General features: G+C 46.1%; 1 protein-coding gene across 3 annotated transcripts in view; it reads left to right on the top strand.

Moving 5' to 3' along the window:
* The window catches only part of FRY (FRY microtubule binding protein), a 360,844-nt gene that overhangs the window by 208,213 nt on the left and 131,071 nt on the right, over positions 1 to 21,560 (top strand). For all 3 annotated transcript variants that reach the window (XM_084763560.1, XM_084763561.1, XM_084763562.1), the window contains 7 exons: positions 6,500 to 6,668; positions 11,027 to 11,119; positions 11,219 to 11,317; positions 13,505 to 13,606; positions 17,225 to 17,328; positions 17,808 to 17,916; positions 19,981 to 20,067. In XM_084763560.1, the coding sequence (XP_084619686.1) occupies positions 6,500 to 6,668; positions 11,027 to 11,119; positions 11,219 to 11,317; positions 13,505 to 13,606; positions 17,225 to 17,328; positions 17,808 to 17,916; positions 19,981 to 20,067 (763 nt within the window). The remainder of the gene's footprint in view (positions 1 to 6,499; positions 6,669 to 11,026; positions 11,120 to 11,218; positions 11,318 to 13,504; positions 13,607 to 17,224; positions 17,329 to 17,807; positions 17,917 to 19,980; positions 20,068 to 21,560) is intronic.

The raw sequence follows: 21,560 nt of genomic DNA, 5'->3' as shown, positions 1-21,560 counted from the left end.
TAATGCATTTTAGAGGGATTTCCACATAATTGAGTAGTGAGGGTACTGTCATTAACCTGAATAAAGCCGGCCAGTAATCCATGCGTACCTACAAATGACTTTTTAAAAAGAAAGCATTAATATGTGTGTTTTGTCAGTTCATCTGACTCTGGAAATCTCCATATTTTTTCTTTGTAATTATTCCAGCAAAATTCTCTCATGTTATAATTTGGAGAGTTTAGTATGCTTTCTATCATAAAAATAAGATTTTATGCGTTTCTTAGTTGTTATGAATGTGCACACTACTGGGTATTGTCAAGTGACCATCCTAGGCTGTGCAGGCTCCAAACGAGTTGAGAAATAGTGTGATGCGAAGGGTGGGGGCTCAAGCCCGTCGTCCCCAAACTCAGGCGGCTAGAGCAAGCCAGAGGCTAGCCTGGACTACATGAGTTCCAGACAAGTTTGGGCTGTAGAGTGGTGCCCCATCTCAAAATCTGAGGGGAGAGGAAGGGAAGGGAAGAAACACCCTAAGCCAGCTGCAGGTGATGGGCGGAGATGGACGAGCCACTAAGCTCTATTTTCTGTGTTGGTGATGCGAATTTGTCCTGGCACTACTACAGTTGACAGTAAGAAAAGCTCAGATTCGCTACAGTCTACTTTCATCTCACATACAAATTCTTTAATTCCTTATCATTAAAGGGTGGGATTATTGTTTTGTTTTCTCAGCAGTCACGTGATGTTGCTTCTAAAGTCAGTTATAAGTTTAAGGGCTGCTCAGACGGTCTCAGCCCGGAAATATGTCATCATCGTCTTTATGACAGATGAACAATCTGAAATTGCTGCCACGCCATGAAGTGTCCCTGCGTACCCAGGGACACCGCTTTACTACTGCAGTGGACAAGCACTGCTTTGAATAACAGCATCACTCTCATCTTAGATTGTGTATCGGCTCCCACCTCGCTGTGTTCCTGCAGAGCCAATGTGTAAACCTCTCTAGTGGCAGTGCCACCTAATCCCCGACTTTAAGGTCTGTCTTGATATTGAGACATTGAAATATAGTACCAATCTCTTTCGAGGTGAAATTGAGTTAAAAATGGATTTTCGCTCAGTATTTGATGCGTTAACTTAGATCGTGCTTGCTTCAAAGACTCCTAGATTTGAAAGCTGGGTTTTCTTTTCCTCCATACCTAGGTCCCCTATGTTTTAAAGCAAAGGCTTATCCTTTAAATGTGCTTTTCTTCTTTCTTTTGTCTAATGTGTGTGAGTGTTTTGTCCTTGAGTATATGTATGTACCGTGTGCAGAGGCCAGAAGAGGGCATCAGATCCCCTGGAACTGGAGTTACAGACAGTTGTGAGCTGCCATGTGGGTGCTGGGAACTGAACCCAGGTCCTCTGTAAGAGCAGCCTGTGCTCTTAACCACTGAGCCATTTCTGCAGGCCTCTTTATGTGTGTTTCATAGAATGCCACAAATTGACTCCTTGTTTAATTACTGTATATGCTAAATATAGCACCAAATGAAGTATTAAAGGAAAGACTATAGACAAACTTGTTTTTTCATTCAAAAAATTATAAAGGAAAATAGATTTTAAGTGGAAATTCATTTACAGGTTACTTTTGCCCTAAAATAACATGTTTATGTCATGTGTAACTTTCACAGTTAAAAAAAAATAGTCGTATCTATTTTTAAATGAAAAATAAAATTTTAGCCACCATCTCATTATAGTGTTGATGCTCTGAGTTACATTAGCAGCCTGCCATTTTCTAACTCTTCTTGTTTTAGCCATGGACTGGGAGTTAAAGAATAAATGTTCAGCTGTGGGCCTTTTCTATGAGAAAAGCCTGTGCTCAGCAGAAGAAATGAGACTTAAAACATTTCATATTAATAACATTTCGACAGTGTGGTGGCCATGCTCACCCTGGGGGACACTTCTCGGTGAGGCCCTCAGAGTGGCCATGCAAGCATATGTGCAGCATCTGCTTAAGCATCTCAACAGACTTACCACCCCTAGGCACTGAATGCACTCAGCATGCTTGCTGAGTACCTACTGTGTGCCTGAGTGCCTACTGTGTGCCTGATCTCATGGAGCTTGCTTCTAGCCAGAGGGCCCAGGCAATAAACATTACAGGAGTGAGTTGTAACATTTAAGTTAGGGGCTTTTCCTCCCCACCCCCTCAGCCCCTGTTTTTTCTCTTCTCTCTCTCCTTCCTTCCTTTCTTTCTTTGGTAGAGGGACTCGAACCCAGGACCTTGCATACGTTAGGCAAACAACTGCCATTGACCGGAGGTCCTCAAGCATGCTGGGTAAACACTCTGGGATGACCTATAGGCCAGCCTTCATTTCCTTGTTATTGTTTCCTTGGTGGCTTTTCCTTTGGAAACAGGAGCTCTCTAAATTGCCCAGGCTAGCCTGGAACTCTATGTATCTCCGGCAGGCGGCAACCCTTAAAGATGCCAATCCTGCCTCAGCCGCCCGGGCAGCTGGGACGTCAGGCCTGCACCACAGGCCAGGTGCCATTTTCAGATGCCTTCGCATTCATCCACATGAAGATCGCTTGAGTAGTTGAGGAAAGTATGTTGGCCTGTATGCGTTAGCTGGCTGGTGCTGCCTGTGTACTGGGGACACTGTAACACTGACAGATGTTTCTTCAGCATCCCAGACATAAAGGTCACTGTGTTAGCTGGGGTGGTTCCCCTGTGGAGAAGCAGCCTTCTTGCTAGTCTTCACTGGGGGCGGGGGTGGGGGGCTGGCAAGGGAAAGGCATAAACAACCCATAATACTAAATCTAGGCAGGGGCTATAGGATATATTTTTAGCGAGTTTTCAGACCATGCCCACATAGGGAACATACTTTTAAAATTTTGGATTTAGCCTTAATGTGTAGCATGAGCATTAAGAAGAGGGAAATCTAAAATCAGCCGTGGCCTCAGACGCCAGCGCCATCAGTGACCAGCTGTGCAGCTTTGCCAGGCTTCGAAGTCTTGGTATTTGAAAAGGATATGACTGTCCGTCCATCTCCCGGCCCACCCCCACCCCTTGCCCCCACCCTCCCCCTACCCCCCCTTACATCCCCCCCCCCACAATGATCAAAGAGTTCCCCTGTGTGACTGAAGTGCTTAGAGGTGTCTATTTGCCTTATGGATCATCACTGTGATCTTAACATATGTGTGTGTAGTGTATATATTTAAATGTTGTATACATATATGTACTACACACACACACACACACACACATACACACACACACACACGATATAGAAAAGAATGATGTCTGTCGCTGGAGTTTGGAATTTATATTTTAAAATGTTCAGGAGTATAGTTTTAAGTTTCCATTCAAATGGGCATTACCTGACTCCAAATCAAGCTTTCTAAGTTTAATAAAATTTACATTTTAATCTTTGTTAGTACCCTCGTCCAAAAGACAAAACCGCAAATTTTGTTTTGTTTTTTTTTTCTTTTTGGTTGTTATGATTTGTTTTTATTCTTATGAACATGATCTCGAGCAATTATAATGTTCGGCATGGTTTTGAAATTCTGTGTTGACAGTTTTCCCCTCTTTCTCCAAAACATACTTTTTCCCATTAATTAATTTATTCACTTTACATCCTGATTGCAGCATCCTTCCCCCTCCCCCTCCCCCTCCCCCTCCCCCTCCCCTCCCCTCCCCCCAGCCCCCCAAACCTCCAACCCCCACTCTTCTCTGAGTTCCACTCTCACATCCCCTTGCCCTACCCACCCCCTTTCCTCCTCAGAGAAGGGGAAGGCCGCCACTATGGGTACCAACCTGCTCTGGCACATCAAGTCCCAGTAGGACTAAGTGCATCCTTTCCCACTGAGGCCAGACAAGGCAGCCCAGCTAGAGGAAAGGGATCCAAAGGCAGGCAACGGAGTCAGAGACAGCCCCCACTCCAGTTGTTAGGGGACTCCCCCACGACGGCCAAGCTGCACATATTTTTACTTGTAAAGCAAATACAACTAATATTTCTCCTTTGTTTACACTTTATTAAAGGAAGTCAGGAGTGCAGAGATGAGCCACTTTGGAATTGTTGTCTTGAAAGTGGATGTTTTGCCAGGCGTGGTGGTGCATGCCTTTAATCCCAGCACTCGGGAGGCAGAGGCAGGCGGATCAATGTGAGTTCGAGGCCAGCCTGGTCTACAAAGCGAGTCCAGGACAGCCAAGGCTACACACAGAGAGACCCTGTCTCAAAAAACCAAAAACCAAAACAAAACAAAAACAAGATTAAAGTCTACAGACTTTCAACATGGGCTTCCTCAATCCAAAAAAAAAAAAAAAAAAAAAAAAAGAAAGTGGATGTTTTACAGAAATCCATAAAATGCCACTGTAGATCAGGATTGAGCCCGCAGAATACTCAAAATGTACTCAGCCACTAACCCGTCTGTTCTTCTGCCTTTCCAAAAAGACCTAGAAAACGTTAGAAAGCCTATAAAATGTAAAGTTTAATAAGCTGCGACTAGAAGAACTCTGTGCCCCCACCCCCCACCCCCCACCACACTATCCCACCCCCGGCTAGCAGAATGTCCCTGCCTCCTTTGTTTCCTGTCGTGTAACTTCTACTTGAAGACAACAGTTGTTCTTTTTATTTTTTATTTTTAGATTTATTTATTTATTACTATGTATACAGTGCTCTGCCTGCATATATATTTGCAGGCCAGAAGAGGGCATCAGATCACATTATAGATGGCTGTGAGCCACCATGTGGTTGCTGGGAATTGAACTCAGGACCTCTGGAAGAGCAGTCAGTGCTCTTAACCGCTGAGCCATCTTTCCAGCCTGACAACAGGTGTTCTGAACTCACAGATTCTGGCAGTTTACGTCCAGCTGACCTTCCTAAGTGAGACTTGCTACCTTGTCTATCCTCCTAGCCTTAAGACCGATTCTTTTCTTATTATTATTTATAAAGCACCCCCAAATAAAAACCATCAGGCACCAACATTAATGAGAGTGAAAGTGTGAACATCCCAATGAACCCCCAAAGTGTGTGTATGCACATATTTACCACCAAACCCTGAGAATCCATGACAGGGTTAGAACTGAAAAGCAATTAGCTTCAGGTGTGTGTGTGTGTGTGTGTGTGTGTGAGAGAGAGAGAGAGAGAGAGAGAGAGAGAGAGAGAGAGAGAGACGATCTCTCTGTCTATCCCTGGCTGCCTAGGAGCCACTATGTACACCGGGCTGGCCAGCAACCTGCCTCTGCCTCCCAAGTGTGGAAATTAAAATCGTTAAAAACAAATGATGTTATAGGCATAATTGATATAAATCTGCTTTTTTTCTTCTTTCTTTTTTAAGATTTACTTATTTATACAGTATTCTGCCCGCATGTGTGTCTGCAGGCCAGAAGAGGGCACCAGATTTCATTACAGATGTTTGTGAGCCGCCACGTGGGTTGCTGGGCATTGAACTCAGGACCTTTAAAAGAGCAGCCAGTGCTCTTAGCCTCTGAGCCATCTCCCCAGTCCCTTAATCTGCTTCTGTGGTTTCTGTGTCTGTCTTCGTGCACCAGAGCAAACCTGCAGGCCCGTGCATGCAACAGGGAGCTCATTCTTAACTATCTGTTCCGATGTTGTGCTAGCAGAGAGCCAGGACTTTGCCATGCTGTGCCAGCACTGGGTGTCTGAGCATCCGCAGTAGTTGGGGTCTCTGAAACAGTCTTGTAATGTAGCCCAGGCTAGACTCAAGCCCACAGTCCTCTTTTTTTTTTGTCTCCACCTCTAGCGTGCGGGAACCATGGGCATGCACCAGCCTTCACCGTTTTCCCTCAGATGTAATTTCCGCTTTCCCATTACCAGTCTTGTCCTTCAGATTAAAAATATATTTTTTCCATAACCATTGACCTAAAATTATACAAGAACAACAGAAAACTTAGGCAATGGAAATTGAGGTATTTTCAGCCTTGTTTGAGATACAGGTCTAAAAATTATTTGTGGTCACTGTCAGAAATAGCTGATCTCCTAAGCTGTACTCAGATGCTCGCCGTCGGACACTTCGGACCCTAGGGACCTGCAAGTATTTTGGTGGTAGCTAAGCCTGAGAAAAAGGAGGGCTGTTGGTTTGTCTGTTTGATATGCTAAGGTTAAGAGCTAACCCTGGAGAGATGGCTCAGCAGGTAAAATCTGGCTGCTCTTCCAGAGGTCCTGAGTTCAATTCCCAGCAACCACACGGTGGCTCATAGCTATCTATAATGAGATCTGGTGCAGTCTTCTAGTGTGTAGACATACCTGCAGGCAGAACACTCTATGTAATAAATAAATAAATCTTTTGGGAGAGAGAGAGCAGTAAACCATCAGGAGAGGGTCTAACCAGCAACATAGCTCAGGCTGAAAGAGATGAGGGACACTTTATTGGCCAAAGGGAGGGGAGGAGCCAGGTGGTGCCTCTGCCAAATCCTTAGGGCCTGGCGGCCATTGCTCTCCCCCTGATCTGAAGGAGCCCACCTCAGCACTGGAGGCCCTCAGGATAGGGACGTTCTTACCTGTGACCTAATGAGTCTTCTGTGCTTTCTTAGGTTCCCTGCCGTCAAGAAGAAATTTATGGCGGAGCTGAAGGAGCTCCGGCATAAAGAGCAAAGCCCCTACGTGGTGCAGAGCGTCATCAGTCTGATAATGGGAATGAAGTTCTTCCGGATTAAGATGTACCCCGTGGAGGACTTCGAGGCGTCCCTCCAGTTTATGCAGGTAAAGTCCCTGCGTGAGCTCCACAGACGTCACCTCACGAACCACAGTGCCCAACACAGCAGGGATCAGCATCAGTACCCAGCTTCTCAGTTCTACAGCATGACTCACACCCTATAGGACGAATGTTTCATGTTCTAGAACGTGTTTGCAGTACCGAGGGTTGGCTCTGGGGCTCGTGCTAAGCAAGCTCCCTACCACCCAACTACAACCCCAACAGTTTTTTTTTTTTTAAGTTTTTATTGTGTAACTTCATCTTTCTTGGTTGACCAGGTTGGCCTCAAACTTGCAATCCTCCTGCCTCGGACTCCCAGCTCATGTTTTTGTATTTGAGTCTTTTGCTTGCTGGCACTGTGTTGGCTAAGCTTTTTGTGATGCTGGACCATGTCAGTAATGGAAATTTCCGGTCCAGCCACACAGCCAGCAAGGCTCTCTCTCTCTCTCTCTCTCTCTCTCTCTCTCTCTCTCTCTCTCTCTCTCTCTCTCTCACAAACACACACATACACACACACACACACACACACACACACACACACACACACACACTTCCACCTTCTAGGTATGCCAAAATGCCTTAATAATGCCAGATAATCAAATTGCCTAAAGCATCATCAAAACCTAGGATTTCTTGTGGTTGACTTTTTCCCTTTCTCCTTTGCCCACTGAGCTCACTCTGTGATGGAACATCAGCTGACTTAGACCATATGGTCAGCAGCACCAGGTGGCCTCAATGGCTTTCACGAGCATGCGGACTTTGGTGAAGAAGTCTCTCTTCTCTGTACTGCGGAAGGGAGTCTTAACTTTGGATGTATTGCCCCAGCTGCTTAGGAGAATTTAGCAGAATGCAAGTCTCTACTAAGAGCTGAAGGGATTTCTCTAATGCTGCTGGTGTCGTTCGGTGTTGATCTTGCTTGACAGTTGACATGTATGAATTAGGAACACAGGCTACATGGCTTCCTAGTACCAAAGGCCACAGTCAAAAAGTGACAATTCCCAAAAGCTGGACTTCTTCTGCACCGCTAGTGTGGGTAGCAAATGGCACACAGCCAACCTTATTGTTAGAAAGAAGTTCGGGGTTGCAGGAGGCTGCCACCCCAACAAGTGTCCAGCCGAGGCAAAACTAGATCAAGAGGCTAAGCTCCAAAGAGCAAGCTCACTGGCAGAAAGGGCACCTGGTCTTGAGTCTAATACAAGTGGTGGCTGACTGACTTTCCCCCAGTGGCTGGATCTGACATCACAGTCTTTCAAGATTAGCTAGTTTTAAAAGACTCAGCAAAGGAAATGAAGGAGAAAGGGGTCAGCCACGTTAATCCTTTAAATTCTGGGGGTTTACAGGGTAAACAAATGCTTTATGCAGGAAGGGAGGGATTAAAACTTTTGCATACAAGCTGGTGAGATTAAGAGATGTTCATTTGTTGTAAACACAAGTTTTGTAGTGTTTGATAGGAAAGACAACCGTTTATTACATCCTGGTAGCTAAACCTAGACTTACCAGTTGATCCAGGAGGCCCACTCCTCAGCCCATACCCAAGAGAAATGAAAAGACAGCCCACACAAAGGCGTGGCCGCAAGTGTTGGTGGCTGTGTTCTTTAACAGTAGATGGAAGGGGAAGCAGCGTACATATCTCTGAACTTGTAAATGGATGAAGGAACATGGTATTTCCATGCAGTGTGGTAGTAGTTTAGCCTAAGGAGGGCCAGATTCCTGCTGCAGCATAGAGAACCCCTAAAAACATCATGCAGAATAAAGGAAACTAATGTTAACCCCAGAGGTGGGAGGAGAAAGATCACCAACCCAAATAGTCGTGGCCAAATTAGTTAATTCAATGAGCTTTGTGTGTGTGTGTGCGTGTGTGTGTGTGTGTGTGTGTGTGTGTGTGTGTGTGTGTGTGTGTACACTGACTCCCTCTTCCTATGGCAGGGTTCAAGAGGTCAGCATTGGCCATGAGGAAGACAAGATTTGTATAGCTCAAGAGTAGGGGGTTTAGCCGGGCGCCATTAATCCCAGCACTCGGGAGGCAGAGGCAGGAGGATATCTGTAAGTTCAAGACCAGCCTGGTCTACAAAGTGAGTCCAGGACAGCCAAGGCTACACAGAGACACCCGGTCTCAAAAAACAAACAAACAAACAAACAAACAAAAGAGTAGGGGGTTTCCAAATTGGAGATTTGGTGGGCAAGACAGGCAGGGTTACAGGGGCAGAACATTAGCATAACAAGTTAGTCATAACAGCCTCCTGAAACAAAGGCGTGATTGCACGGTGGTTGTAACAAGGTAGTCATGACAACCTTTTGAAACAGAGGTAGGGTTGCAAGATGGTTATAATAACTCTTGAAACAAAGACATGGTTGCCGTTTCCTGGGACAGGTGGTACGGAACCATTTGTGGGTAAGGTTGCAGGTGGGTATGGCCCAGTCCTTGAGAAAGAGAGAGTTAATGATAAGCAGGATGAGCCTTGTGTGTCTTTACTGTAAGATGGCTTTCAAGCCCAAGATGGAGGCAGGATGGTTCATCGCCAGGCACAAAAAGCCACACACTGTATGAATCCGTTTCACTGCAGTGTCCACGATAAGCGAATCCACAACAGAATGTATCGTAGGGTAACGAGGCTGCCTAGATTGAGGACCAGAGTGGATGCCTAGATTAAGAGGGACTGCCAGACTGTACCAAGAAGGTTCCTGGGGTAAGGCACATCGTTAAAAAGTTGTAGGTTGGCTATACAATGGGAACACAGCTATAAATACAGACTAAGACTATCAACTAAACACTTTAAAGGAATGTGTTGCGTTGGTGTGGGAAACATGTCTCAGGAAAGCTAATGCATGGTGTCGGGTATGGAGGGGTGACTGCTGTGCATCACCTTCTTGGGTTTGAATTCAAGGCCAGCCCCCCCACCCTTAGCACGCCCCCTACTCCAGCCCCAGCTAGCTTGTCTGCAAATGATGATGTCACTAACCTCCAAGAGCAGCTCTCAGGTGCTTCCCTGCCAACTGTTGATACTCCACTTGGAGTTAACAACGCACGTATCTGCCAGGCTAGAGGCACACACCGTTAATCCCAGCTCTTAGGAGGCAGAGGTAGATAGATCTCCAAACTCAAGGCCAGCCTGGTCTACAGAGTGAGTTCCAGGACATCAGAGCTACACAGAGAAATTTTGTCTTCAAAACAAAACAAAACAAGACAAAAAACAAAAACAAAAACCAAACAAACAAAAAAAGACACATGTATCTATGCATACCTGAATGCTCACTTGGAGATTATTTACAATACCTGTGCAAAATAATGCAGAAAAAGGAGCCAGGACCCTGGTGTCTAGAAGTTGTGTCCAACGCAGGCAGTCTGTGTCATGGATGTCACGGGCTCAGACCATCCTACCTGGGATGAGATTAGGCATGTTGATACATGGAAGACCTTAGGATTTCTTTTTGCTAGAATTGCTAATAATGATTGAAAATGCAGGGTAAGCATTGGGGTAGATGTACACATGTGGCAATGGAAGACAGCACTGTGAAGCCACAGGCAGTGGCTGACTCGGGCAAGCCAACCTTCCTTCAGAGTGAGCCCCCAGGAAGCCAAAATACACTCTCTGGTTGGCAGTAGCTTTGTAGACAAGGAAAGTCGGGGAGTGTCCAGAGGCTTCCTTATGTGATGGGATGCCTTCCAGACTTGCTTAAGAATAAACACACCTGTAATCCCAGCACTCGGGAGGTAGAGGCAGGTGGATCGCTGTGAGCTCGAGGCTAGCCTGGTCTACAAACGTGAGTCTTCGACAGCCAAGGCTACACAGAGGAACCCTGTCTCGAAAACCAAAAAATAAATAATAATAATAATAATAATAATAATAATAATAATAATAAAAAAAAATAAAAAAGAATAAGCACATCTAAAATGTTAGCCACACCCCCCCACACACAAGTAAACAGTTTTGTAAGAGTAGGGGGGGCCCTGTCACAACAGTTGGACCTGACAGAAGTTTACTGTCCTTTCCAGGGATCTCTGTGGGCTGATCAATGGCCCAGGACCCCACAGAGGGTTAAGAGGGCCTTAGAAATCTGCTGGGAATGAATGAATGAATGAATGAATGAATGAATGAATGAATGAATGAATGAGCAAGCGAGTAAGCTAACCAGCACATGACTTGGTACAGGGTATGGGTGTTAGTCCTTTCAGCACAAAGAGAAAGCACGTCTTGGCAAAGGCCACTGTGGTCCTCTCAAACATTTAAGCCCCATATGAACCCTTGACTACAGAGTTTTTAGATAGATCTCAGAATATGCTGTGTTCTTGTTCAGGGTAGGTGGGTTTGTTTTAATGCCCATTTCCTGCACACTTCGACCTCTGTTCCCTTCCTGTGCTTCCTAGGAGTGTGCGCATTACTTCCTGGAGGTCAAAGACAAAGACATCAAACACGCCTTGGCCGGGCTCTTTGTAGAAATCCTCGTCCCTGTGGCTGCTGTGAGTGGAACTCTCCTTTTTAAGAGCTTCCTCAAGCTGGGTGGCGCGTCCCACAGTTTCTTGGGTGGAATTGTTCACACAGGTGTCTCTCCACCGTAGGCTGTCAAGAATGAAGTCAACGTCCCATGCCTCAGGAACTTTGTGGAGAGCCTCTATGATACCACGCTGGAACTTTCCTCTCGGAAAAAGCATTCCTTGGTGAGTAACTGTGAGAGGAGCCCAGCGCTGTCCCGCCTGGAGAGCCTCGAGCCCCTAGGGAGAAAGCGACTTTAAAATATGAAGGGGTCTGCACATGAGAGAACTGCCTCGGCTTCCCGGAGTTGGCAGCTTGCGTTTGGCACAGGCCCCTGCATCACTGAGGTAAAAGTGGTTACACCTCATCCCCTCAGATGGACCTTCTAGCCAGGGACTCAGCTATTTATATTAGAGATTGACTAAACAGGAGTTTTTGTTTGAATTTCTGAGAAGTTTTTCAAATCTAATGGGTAAAGTTTATAATAATAGTTTATCTTCTCCATCCCAGGAGTGAGCCTGTGCTGACTAATTCCTGTCTCAACACTCAGAACCAAACACTGAACCCAGAAGGAATGAGGGATGATGGGAAATAGGTGGTTGCCCACAGGCAAGAGGCTCTGAAGGTTGTCATTCTTGGGAAGGCAATATAAAGTCTTCCAAGTTGCTTCGTGTTGAATTAGCTCGGGCAGGGTGTGTCCACTGTAGTCTTGATAGCGTTAAGGCCAGTCTGTAGTTAGATGACTGACCACAGGCCTGGACTGTGCTGGTCTCCAAGGCATGGGCATTCCTGTCAGAACCAGCACCCAGTTGTTCAACTGGTAGTAGTGACAGCTTTGCTCATTTGCCTGTCCCCTATGGTCATGGTGACTAATCACTTGCATTTATTGGCTGGCATTGGAGATGCCTTTAGTGGGCACAGTAGTTCAGAGGCCCCTAAGACCACATTCATGTACAGAAAGAGAAATGCTGAGTTGAAGTGGGGGCTGCAGAAGCTTATCCGATAGCCGTCGTTTCTTGCTGGTCTAAGTGAATAGGTGTGTTTCCCTTTAAATCTCCCCTAGCCCTCAAGGTGTATGCTACCTGGCTAAGCAAAGTGATGGTGAGGGGTGTGTGTGTGTGTGTGTGTGTGTGTGTGTGTGTGTGTGTGTGTGTGTTCTTTGGATGGCTGCCTGTTCACTTTGCTGTCTCTTCCAGTTGCTATGGGAAAGGGGCCCAGTTAGGCAGGAAAACCGCAGCAGCACCCCTGTTTATTCCATCATGAGCAAATTCCTGCTGTGGCCACACTGGTCGTGGTAGTGTTTGCCAGGACCGGAGGAGCTCTTTCAGGAATCTCCTTTAATTACAGGAAGATTACAAGATAAGTAAATATATGTACCTGCTGCAAAGCCAAGGACAAACCACTAGATATTTGCGAGTGAACAGGCCAATAGCATTTTCAAACTGAGTGTGCCTTCATGGCTGTCCTCGTCTGCTTCTCTGTTCCTGTGGTAAAACACTGACCAAAAGCAAATTAGGAGAAAGAAGCATTTTTTTTTTTAAAGATTTATTTATTTATTTATTTTGTATACAATGTTGTGTCTACATGTACACCTGCAGGCCAGAAGAGGGCATCAGATCACATTATAGATGGTTGGGAGCCACCATGTGGTTGCTGGGAATTGAACTCAGGACCTCTGGAAGAGCAGCCAGTGCTCTTAACCTCTCAGCCATCTCTCCAGCCCTTTTTTTTTTTTTTTTTTTTTTTGCTTACAAGTCACAATCCTCCCTGGAGGGAAGTCAAGTCAGGAACTGGAGCCAGTAACTGAGGCAGAGACCGTGGAGAAACGCTACTCACTGGCTTGCTCATCTACTTTTCTTCTATCTCCTGGGACCCATCTGCCTAGGGATGGCACCGCCCACAGTGGGCTGTGTCCTCCTATATTAGTTGATGACCAGACAGTGCCCCACAGACACGCCCACAGGCCACTCTGAGGGAGGCATCTCCTCACGCGAGGTTCCTCATGGCAGGTGACTCTAGTTTGGGTCAGATGGACAAGAAGAACTGACGTGAGGGTGGTTTTGTTTCTGCGGTGGCTGCCGTGAGTTCGTTTTAAGAGTCTGTGAGTGAAAACTAAGTTAGAGAATCTGCTTTCTGTGTTATTGTACGTGGAACAAACACTGCTATGTGTATATCACTAGCCAGGGTTCTGGATGGTTCTATCCAGTCGTTATCAGAAACACCCATGAGTTCCTGTGTTTCTACGGCATGTTTTGCGTTTATTTTGGGCTCCGTGGCCCCAGGGGAGGTTACGAAGCTTTGGGTGCACAGAAGGTGTTTCCTGGGTTGTTGAGCTGTCAGTCACCGTGTCACCTCCACTCCTTCCCCCTCAGGCCTTGTACCCGCTGGTGACCTGTCTGCTCTGCGTCAGTCAGAAGCAGCTGTTCCTGAACAGGTGGCACGTTTTCCTCAACAACTGCCTGTCCAACCTTAAGGTTAGTATTCACCAACTCAGCAACAGCAGAAATCTTTTACATTAAAAAAAAAAATTTCAATGACATGTTGGTTTTTCTGTGTTTGAAACGAGGACTTACTATGTTGCCCAAGCTGACCTCAGATCCATAATCCCCCTGCCTCAACCTCCCAAAGCTCTGGGATTACAGGTGTGAACCACCAGACCTTATTGTAATAAGGTTCTTTGGTTTTTTGGTTTTTGTTGTTTGTTTGTTTGTTTGTTTGTTTTGGTTTTTTGAGACAGGGTTTCTCTGTGTAGCCTTGGCTGTCCTGGACTCACTTTGTAGACCAGGCTGGCCTCAAACTCACAGAGATCCACCTGCCTCTGCCTCTCGAGTGCTGGGATTAAAGGCATGCGCCACCACGCCCAGCTTGCAATAAAATTCTTAAAGGACCATATTCATCCGCCTCAAAATAAATCTCTGCACATCTGGGGCAAATGCACCAGCTCTAATAGGAATCTCTTTGGAGACAGAATTAAAGCCACTTTACATATGTATCTAGGTGCATAGCTTTGTCACAGGTATCTGAGTGACAGGAAAATGGAGTAATGGTTATACTTAGTGACCTGCCATGTGACATTATGTAAGAACTCCTGTGACACCTCTGTCCTTTTTGGTCTAGGTAGATATTTTGGAAACAGGGCTCTGTTGGGGAGAAGCCCTGCTCTGGCGGAGGGTAATGCCCCCTGCCATCCTTCTCTGTGACCATTTGTGTCCAAAACACTTACTGCTCGCCAGGTGGCCAGCACAGGTGTTAGGTGATCCCATGAGTCTTACAGATGGCCCCTGCTCCAGGACAGCCAGGGCTGTTACGCAGAGAAACCCTGTCTCAAGAAACCAAAGAAGAAGGAGAAGGAGAAGAAGAAAAGAAAGAAAGAAAGACAGACCCTGCCCACCAAGGAGCCTAGAATTACTAGTTATACTAATTATCTTTAAAACTCACTTTGAATCAAATAGAAACATACTTTCAATTTTAATGACCAGGTGCACCTGGTGTGGCGATGCCTGCCAATGAGCCAAGCATCCTGGAGAAGCTGAGGCAGGAGGATCACAAAGTTGAGGCTGGCCTAACTATATGTAGCAAGACCATTTTTCAAAAAAGAAAACTGGACTGGAAAGATGGTTCAGCAGTGAAGGGTATCGGCTGCTCTTCCAGGGATCCAGGATCAGTTTCCAGCATCCGTATGGTGGTTCTCAACCATCTGCAACTCCAGTTCCCGGCTGGGCCTCTGTGGATGCCAGACGCACAAGTCATGCACAGATGTGCATGCAGGCAAAACACGCACATAAACTAAGTGAATCTTTACCAATTATTTAAGAAACAAAAAAAAGTGAAAATCAAATGAATTCTTCACAGTCATTGTCACCTGTGTCCAAAGCTGTGGCTCAACTTCCTTCTCTGGTCCATCGTTTGCTACTTTCAGAAAAAGAAAGAAGGAAAGGAAAGGAAAGAAAGAAAGAATGAAAGAAAGAAGAAAAAAGAAACAAAGAAAGAAAGAACTAAAATTTCTTGCATGTGCTTATACATGTTGCCGTGTGTGTGTGTGTGTGTGTGTGTGTGTGTGTGTGTGTATGTGTGTACATGTATATGTGTGCGTATGTGTATGTATGTGTGTATGTGTATGTATGTGTGTGTGCGTATGAGTGTGTGTATATGTTTATATGTGTGTATGTGTCTGTTTCCCCAAAACACTTTAGTTTGTAGAGTAGATAAGGTTAATTGTATATTTTGTTATTTACTATAATTATAACATAATCTTCACAGACTTGACTTCAGCACTATGTCCTAGTTCTAAGAACTGACTTTGAAACCCAAGATGGCAGCTGCTTATCTCCTTCCCAGTAGCAGTGCCATGTAGCAGTAGCAGGTAGAAAGTGAGACTCTCGAGTACTGCACAAACTGAAAATGCCTTTCGGGTCATCAGTGGTTAAACACATAGTGGCCACCTCAGGGTCATCAGTGGTTATACAGTGGCTACCTCAGGGTTATCAGTGGTTAAACACACAGTGGCCACCTCAGGGTCATCAGTGGTTACACACACAGTGGCCACCTCAGGGTCATCAGTGGTTACACACACAGTGGCCGCCTCAGGGTCATCAGTGGTTACACACACAGTGGCCATCTCAGGTCATCAGTGGTTACACACACAGTGGCCACCTCAGGGTCATCAGTGGTTACACACACAGTGGCCACCTCAGGGTCATCAGTGGTTACACACACAGTGGCCAACTCAGGTCATCAGTGGTTACACACACAGTGGCCACCTCAGGGTCATCAGTGGTTACACACATAGTGGCTACCTCAGGATCATCAGTGGTTACACACACAGTGGCCATCTCAGGGCCATCAGTGGTTATACAGTGGCCACCTCAGGGTTATCAGTGGTTACACAGTGGCCATCTCAGGGCCATCAGTGGTTATACAGTGGCCATCTGAGGTCATCAGTGGTTACACAGTGGCCACCTCAGGTCATCAGTGTTTACACAGTGGCCATCTCAGCGTCATCAGTGGTTACACAGTGGCCATCACAGGCATTTGTCTGAGGTCTCAGCGAGAGGCAGCACCACCTAAAAGCCGCTCAATGCCACTTCCCCCAGCTGATCAACTTTTGCAGCTACGGATTCTATTATTTTAAATATAGCTTTTAAGAGAGAGAAAGCCCTCTTCTGGTGTCTGCAGGTATTGCACACATGTGGTATTGCATACACACAGGCAGGCTAACTTTTATACACATACAATAAAAAAGCATTGAGAAAAGCCACTGGAACTAGAGATCTCAGTCCACAGTCAGGCTCAGTTGAGGCAAGCTTCCATGTTTAATAGTTTGAAGTCTGCCTTAGGAGAGAATTTCAGTGACGCGCTGTGCATGATACCCACACTAAGAAAGGAACTTGGAAGGGGCAGAAGGATGCTCCCACTGGGAGAGAGGCTCTCAAAAGGCAGGGACTCACTCTCCCCTGGCCCCTGGTTATTCCAGAAACAGAATGCTGCGGCCTTCCATGCCTTAGATCTTTAACTCTCACAAGGTTCTCATGCAAGTGTCACAGACAGGGAAAGCCACACTCGGAGAAATTAAGGAGCTTCTCAGAGGCAGGCCACACTGCTAATAAAGTGAACTAGGGGCAGATAAAAATACAAATACTTTTGCATACCGTAAGGCACAGGAGCTATTTTCTGTGTGTCTGGGTTGTAGTATGGTTTATGGTACATACTGGTCTCAGTAAGAAAATAATCAAATGGAATAGGGGACAGAAAAACAAAACAAAATAATAATAATAAATATTTTAAAAGATATCATCTGTCATGGGAAAAACAAGTGATTCTTCTGTATATTCTATGCAGTTCTACTGGTTGCCTGGCGGCTCTTGATTTTTCATTCTGGCAAAAGACAGAGCGAGGACTCCCCCGTGGCGTCCCTCTGTCTCACCATCAGGGTCAGAACCCTCCTGGGTCAGTTATCCAGTGAACGCTGGGAGGCAGATGGTCCAGGACCCCGGTGGTGGCGCGCGTCTCTTGTGGCCTGCCCTGCAACCAGCCAGCCTTCCCCCAAGCTCCTGAGTGGGTTACCATTTAACTAGTAATCTTTTCTGTTACAGAATAAAGACCCCAAAATGGCTCGCGTTGCCTTGGAATCTCTCTACAGATTGCTGTGGGTTTACATGATTCGCATCAAATGCGAGAGCAACACCGCGACTCAGAGGTGAGGACCGGCGCGCGCATGCGTGCGCGGGGTGCGCGGTGGCTGGAATCCGACTTGGAACCGTGTTCCTCAGCCACTGCTCAGGGTGTTTTCCCTCATTGCCTACCCTGAGCCGGCTAAAACCTGCTCAGAGCCATCACGTCCTGTGAGACCTCAGGCCTCAGAACTTCCCCACCGCCTCAGAAGGCTTTGCCGAAGTGTTAGCCTCCGCCAGGACCAACAGGGTCCGCTTCTGCAGGGCATTTGACACTTTGAGGAAGGAAACAGCTGTCTGTCATTTTTCCAGCTGCCCTGGGTTTTCCAAAAGGAAAAAAAGAACCTCTTCGTGGAGTAATTGGACTGATGGAAAAGGCGCTCACGTGCCTTGTTTCTTTTCATTTATCCTCTGATGCTAAGATGAAATTGTGCGCCGTCTCCCTGACTGACAGATCTCAGCCACTCTTGCTTGTTTTCTCTTTTCCTTCGCCTTTATCTTCTAGCCGCCTCATAACCATCACCACCACGCTTTTCCCCAAAGGGTCCCGCGGCGTGGTGCCCAGGGACATGCCACTGAACATCTTCGTGAAGATTATCCAGTTCATCGCCCAGGTAAGGCTCCCAGCCACGCAGAAAGGCAGCCATGACCTTCGTGCATCCAGACTTCTTAGACGGAGATTGTTTCCCCACGCAGTTTATTTTCCTTCGCTTCAAAGCAGCCAGATATGAATCTGTCAAGTACCTTCGGCAGCTAAGAGATGGGGTTTAATTGATTCCTCCAGGACCACAGAGCCTACCAGGAAAACCGCTGATAGCACGGATAAGGTCCCGGGTTAGTCCCAACACTGACCCAAAAGAGGAAGCTTTAGTGACAAGGACTCTTGGCTGACTCCCGCCTCCCACTTCCCCAGATCTCTGCTCTGTATTCTACAAGTAAAGACGGGTCAAAAGCTCTGATGTTTGGCCGAAATTTAATTTAAAACAAAAAAAAAGATAATATAGTAAAATTGAAGAGTAAATAGTAATTTTCTAATTTTTCTCTGTGGGGAGAAAATAATTTCATAACGAGGTTAGCACGTATCACTTTATTCTCTGCTCAAAACTGCTATAAACACTTTACATGTGAATTAATTTGCTTAAAAAATAAAAACAGATCCCAGCAATATTAAAGCTAAGGTTTGGCTGTACTTTATTATTCAAACCAAAGAATTTTTTTTTCCCAAGATCTTTATTTGCAGGATGGGTTGGTGAACTAAACCCAAGATCCCACTTATGCCAGGTTTTTTAAATAAAACAAATCCACTGATTGATTGCTATTTTATTTTGTTTTATTTTATTTTGGATCAGTGTCTCATTATTTAAGCCTGGCTGGCCTATAACTAGCTCTGTACACCCCCAGAGCTTCACCTAGCTCTGCTTGTCATGTGCTGGGCTTAGAGGCCTGCACCACCATACCCACCTATCTTTTTCTTTTGAAAACACCCGCTTTGACCTCTGTGTCTTACAGAGAGAGACACGGTGGATCTCCTGTTCCTGACCCCAGCCTCCACCTCAAACTAATAAACCTCTTCCGTCTTAGACTCCTTATTTGTAAAGTGAGGATAGAAATTCTTACCCAGTATGCCTCTGAATATTACATGTCAGAAAGGAAATTATAGACATGCAAATGATGTATGCAAATGATGTATGCAAATCTTGAAGTACAGCTGTTATTGATATAAAGATACAAGACTCAGAGCAGAGACTGTTTGATATGTAACATCTCCCTGTTTTGGAGCCAATATGAGACCTTTTCTTATAAAAATTTTTAATACCTGTGAATGTTTTACCTGCATGTACATATGTGCACCCTGTGCATGCAGTATCCTTGGAGGCCAGAAGAGGGCATTCAGTTCCCTGGAACTGGAGTTACAGATGGTTGTGAGACTCTGTGTAGATGCTGGGATTTGAACCTAGGTCCTCTGGAAGAGCAGCCAGTGCCCTAACCACTGAGCGATCTCTCCAGCCTCATGGGACCTTTTTAATCCATATTAGAGAAAGTCCGTTGCTTACTCTGCAGGTAGAAAATTTCTTAGGACTTTTCTAAATGTAGTCACAAGGTATATGGGCTTTGACTATTCCGGAATATTGTATATAAATCGAGCATGTCATATCTTAGTAGTTAGTAAGTTGTATGACCAGGCTCCACCTTAAGTGGCATATCTTGTATATTAGTCTTCTTCAGCCTCAGGATTAACTTTTATACAAGCCAGAGGATGTTTCCAATGTTGAAGAACAGAGGAAAACAGTCATTTTGTAGTGATACCACTAAAATATAATTCTCAGCTGAGTTTCAAAGAATTATCTACACTTACAGTACAAGTAGGAAGCATCAGCACTGTCTTAGGCTCTGGCACCAGGTGTTGTATTTTTTGATATTTGCCTCTGTGCCTCCCTGAGAGGGTTCTGTGTTACATAGGAAGGTGTTGCTGCGTCACAGCAACCCCGCCCCCCAGAACCATCCTGATGCACCTGAGCTCCCTTCAGGAGTCTCTCCAGGCCCCGTGAAACCAGACATCCCTGACCTCTCAGCAGCCACCTGTTAGCTGCACATGGTGAAAACTTGCATCTTGTGTTATACGTGACATCCCATGTTTTTATTTTCTTTGTTTTCTCCCCCACCCCCACCCCTGCCAGGAGCGTCTTGACTTTGCAATGAAGGAAATCATTTTCGACTTTCTTTGTGTGGGAAAACCAGCGAAAGCGTTCAGTCTCAACCCAGAGGTACGAATGGCTTGTCCGGGTCAACAGAGTGCGTCCTCACAGGACCCATAGGCTCTGAAAGTCTGGGGGTTCGGGTAGGGGTTGGGAGGGCTTCTCTTCTGTTTATTTTTGCTGGTGTCCAGATTTGAGCATTGGGTGTTTTTGGAAGTAAAGTTTGAAGTGACTTGATTGAGGATGACCCAATGCCCATGTGCTTTGGCCCCCTGTTCTTGTAAAATGGAGTTGCTTTTTCTTCAAAGGCTTGATAAGACAACTACAGCACAATGAAATTGATAACAGGCCTTGTGCCTCGGTGACAACATCCCAGCTTGTCATATTGATTGGGGGTGGGGGGGTGGGGTGTGTGTGCACAGGACTGTGCAAGTAAAGGGCAGTTCAGTCTTAAAAAAAATGTCATCAGCCAATAGAAGCAGCCAGCCACGCTGCCTCTTTAGCAACTCGTTTTCTGATTGAAAGTGATTGGAAGAACAGTGGGCCAACCGCCAGAAACCCAGCTTGGCCGCTTGTCTGGGGCTCAGCCTCTTTTTCTAGGCACATGACGTTTACTTCTGCCTCTCAGCTATTCCACTAGTGAAATGGACAGCAAACCTCTCCAGCTCCCTTCACAGAAAAGTTGTTCTGGCGCTGAAGTATTGCAAACTAGAAAGGGCCTGAGGGAGAGAAGGAGGATTAAGTGAAGCCACGGGGGGGGGGGGGGGGGGGGGGGGGGGGGGAAATCCCTGCAAGTTTATTTGAATGCGTGTCTCTGTCATCACTGTAATACCCCGGCCCCCTCATTCCATCATTAAGGAAAGAGGTACAGAGCACGGAGGCCCAGCATCCCCTGCCCACACCCTGCCTTCCCTTGGCTTCCATATTTCTACCACAGAACATGGAACAAGCAACTAAAATGTGGGAGTTTCTGTCTGGTGGCTGATGACCTCACAGGCTGATGACCTCACAGGCTTCTGGAGCAGCTGCTGTCACAGTCACTCAGCCAAGAAAAGATCAAAGCCTGATGCCAGATAGAGGCCCGGAGCTGGACAGAACATAGACTTCTCTTGAGGGCAACATCTCAGCAGCTTTTTCCTTTCACAGTAGTTATAAACCTACTGTTTTGACAATTCTCAGAATTACTGGGCTACTTGTTGCCTTCTATTGCTGCGATGAAACACCATGACCAAAAGCAAGTTGGGGAGGAAAGGGTTAATTGAACTTCCACATCCACACTGTAGTCCACCACTGAAGCAAGCCGGAACTCAAGCAGGGCAGGAACCTGCAGCAGGAGCTGATGCAGAGGCCATGGAGGGTGCTGCTTATGACTTACTCCCCATGGCTTGCTTAGCTGCTTCCTTGTAGAACCCAGGACCAGGGGATGGCCCCACCCACAATGGGCTGGGCTCCTCTCCATCAATCACTAATTAAGAAAGTGCCCTAGAGTCCGGCCTTATTAAGGTGTTTTCTCATTGACGGCCCCCTGTTCTCCAGAGACTCTAGCTTGTGTTGAACTGATA

Source organism: Acomys minous (assembly GCF_964271855.1).
Source record: "Acomys minous genome assembly, chromosome: 16".
NCBI classification, from domain to species: domain Eukaryota; kingdom Metazoa; phylum Chordata; class Mammalia; order Rodentia; family Muridae; genus Acomys; species Acomys minous.
The sequence above is the reverse complement of the archived record's forward strand: the minus strand, read 5'-3'. Positions and strand labels throughout refer to the sequence as shown.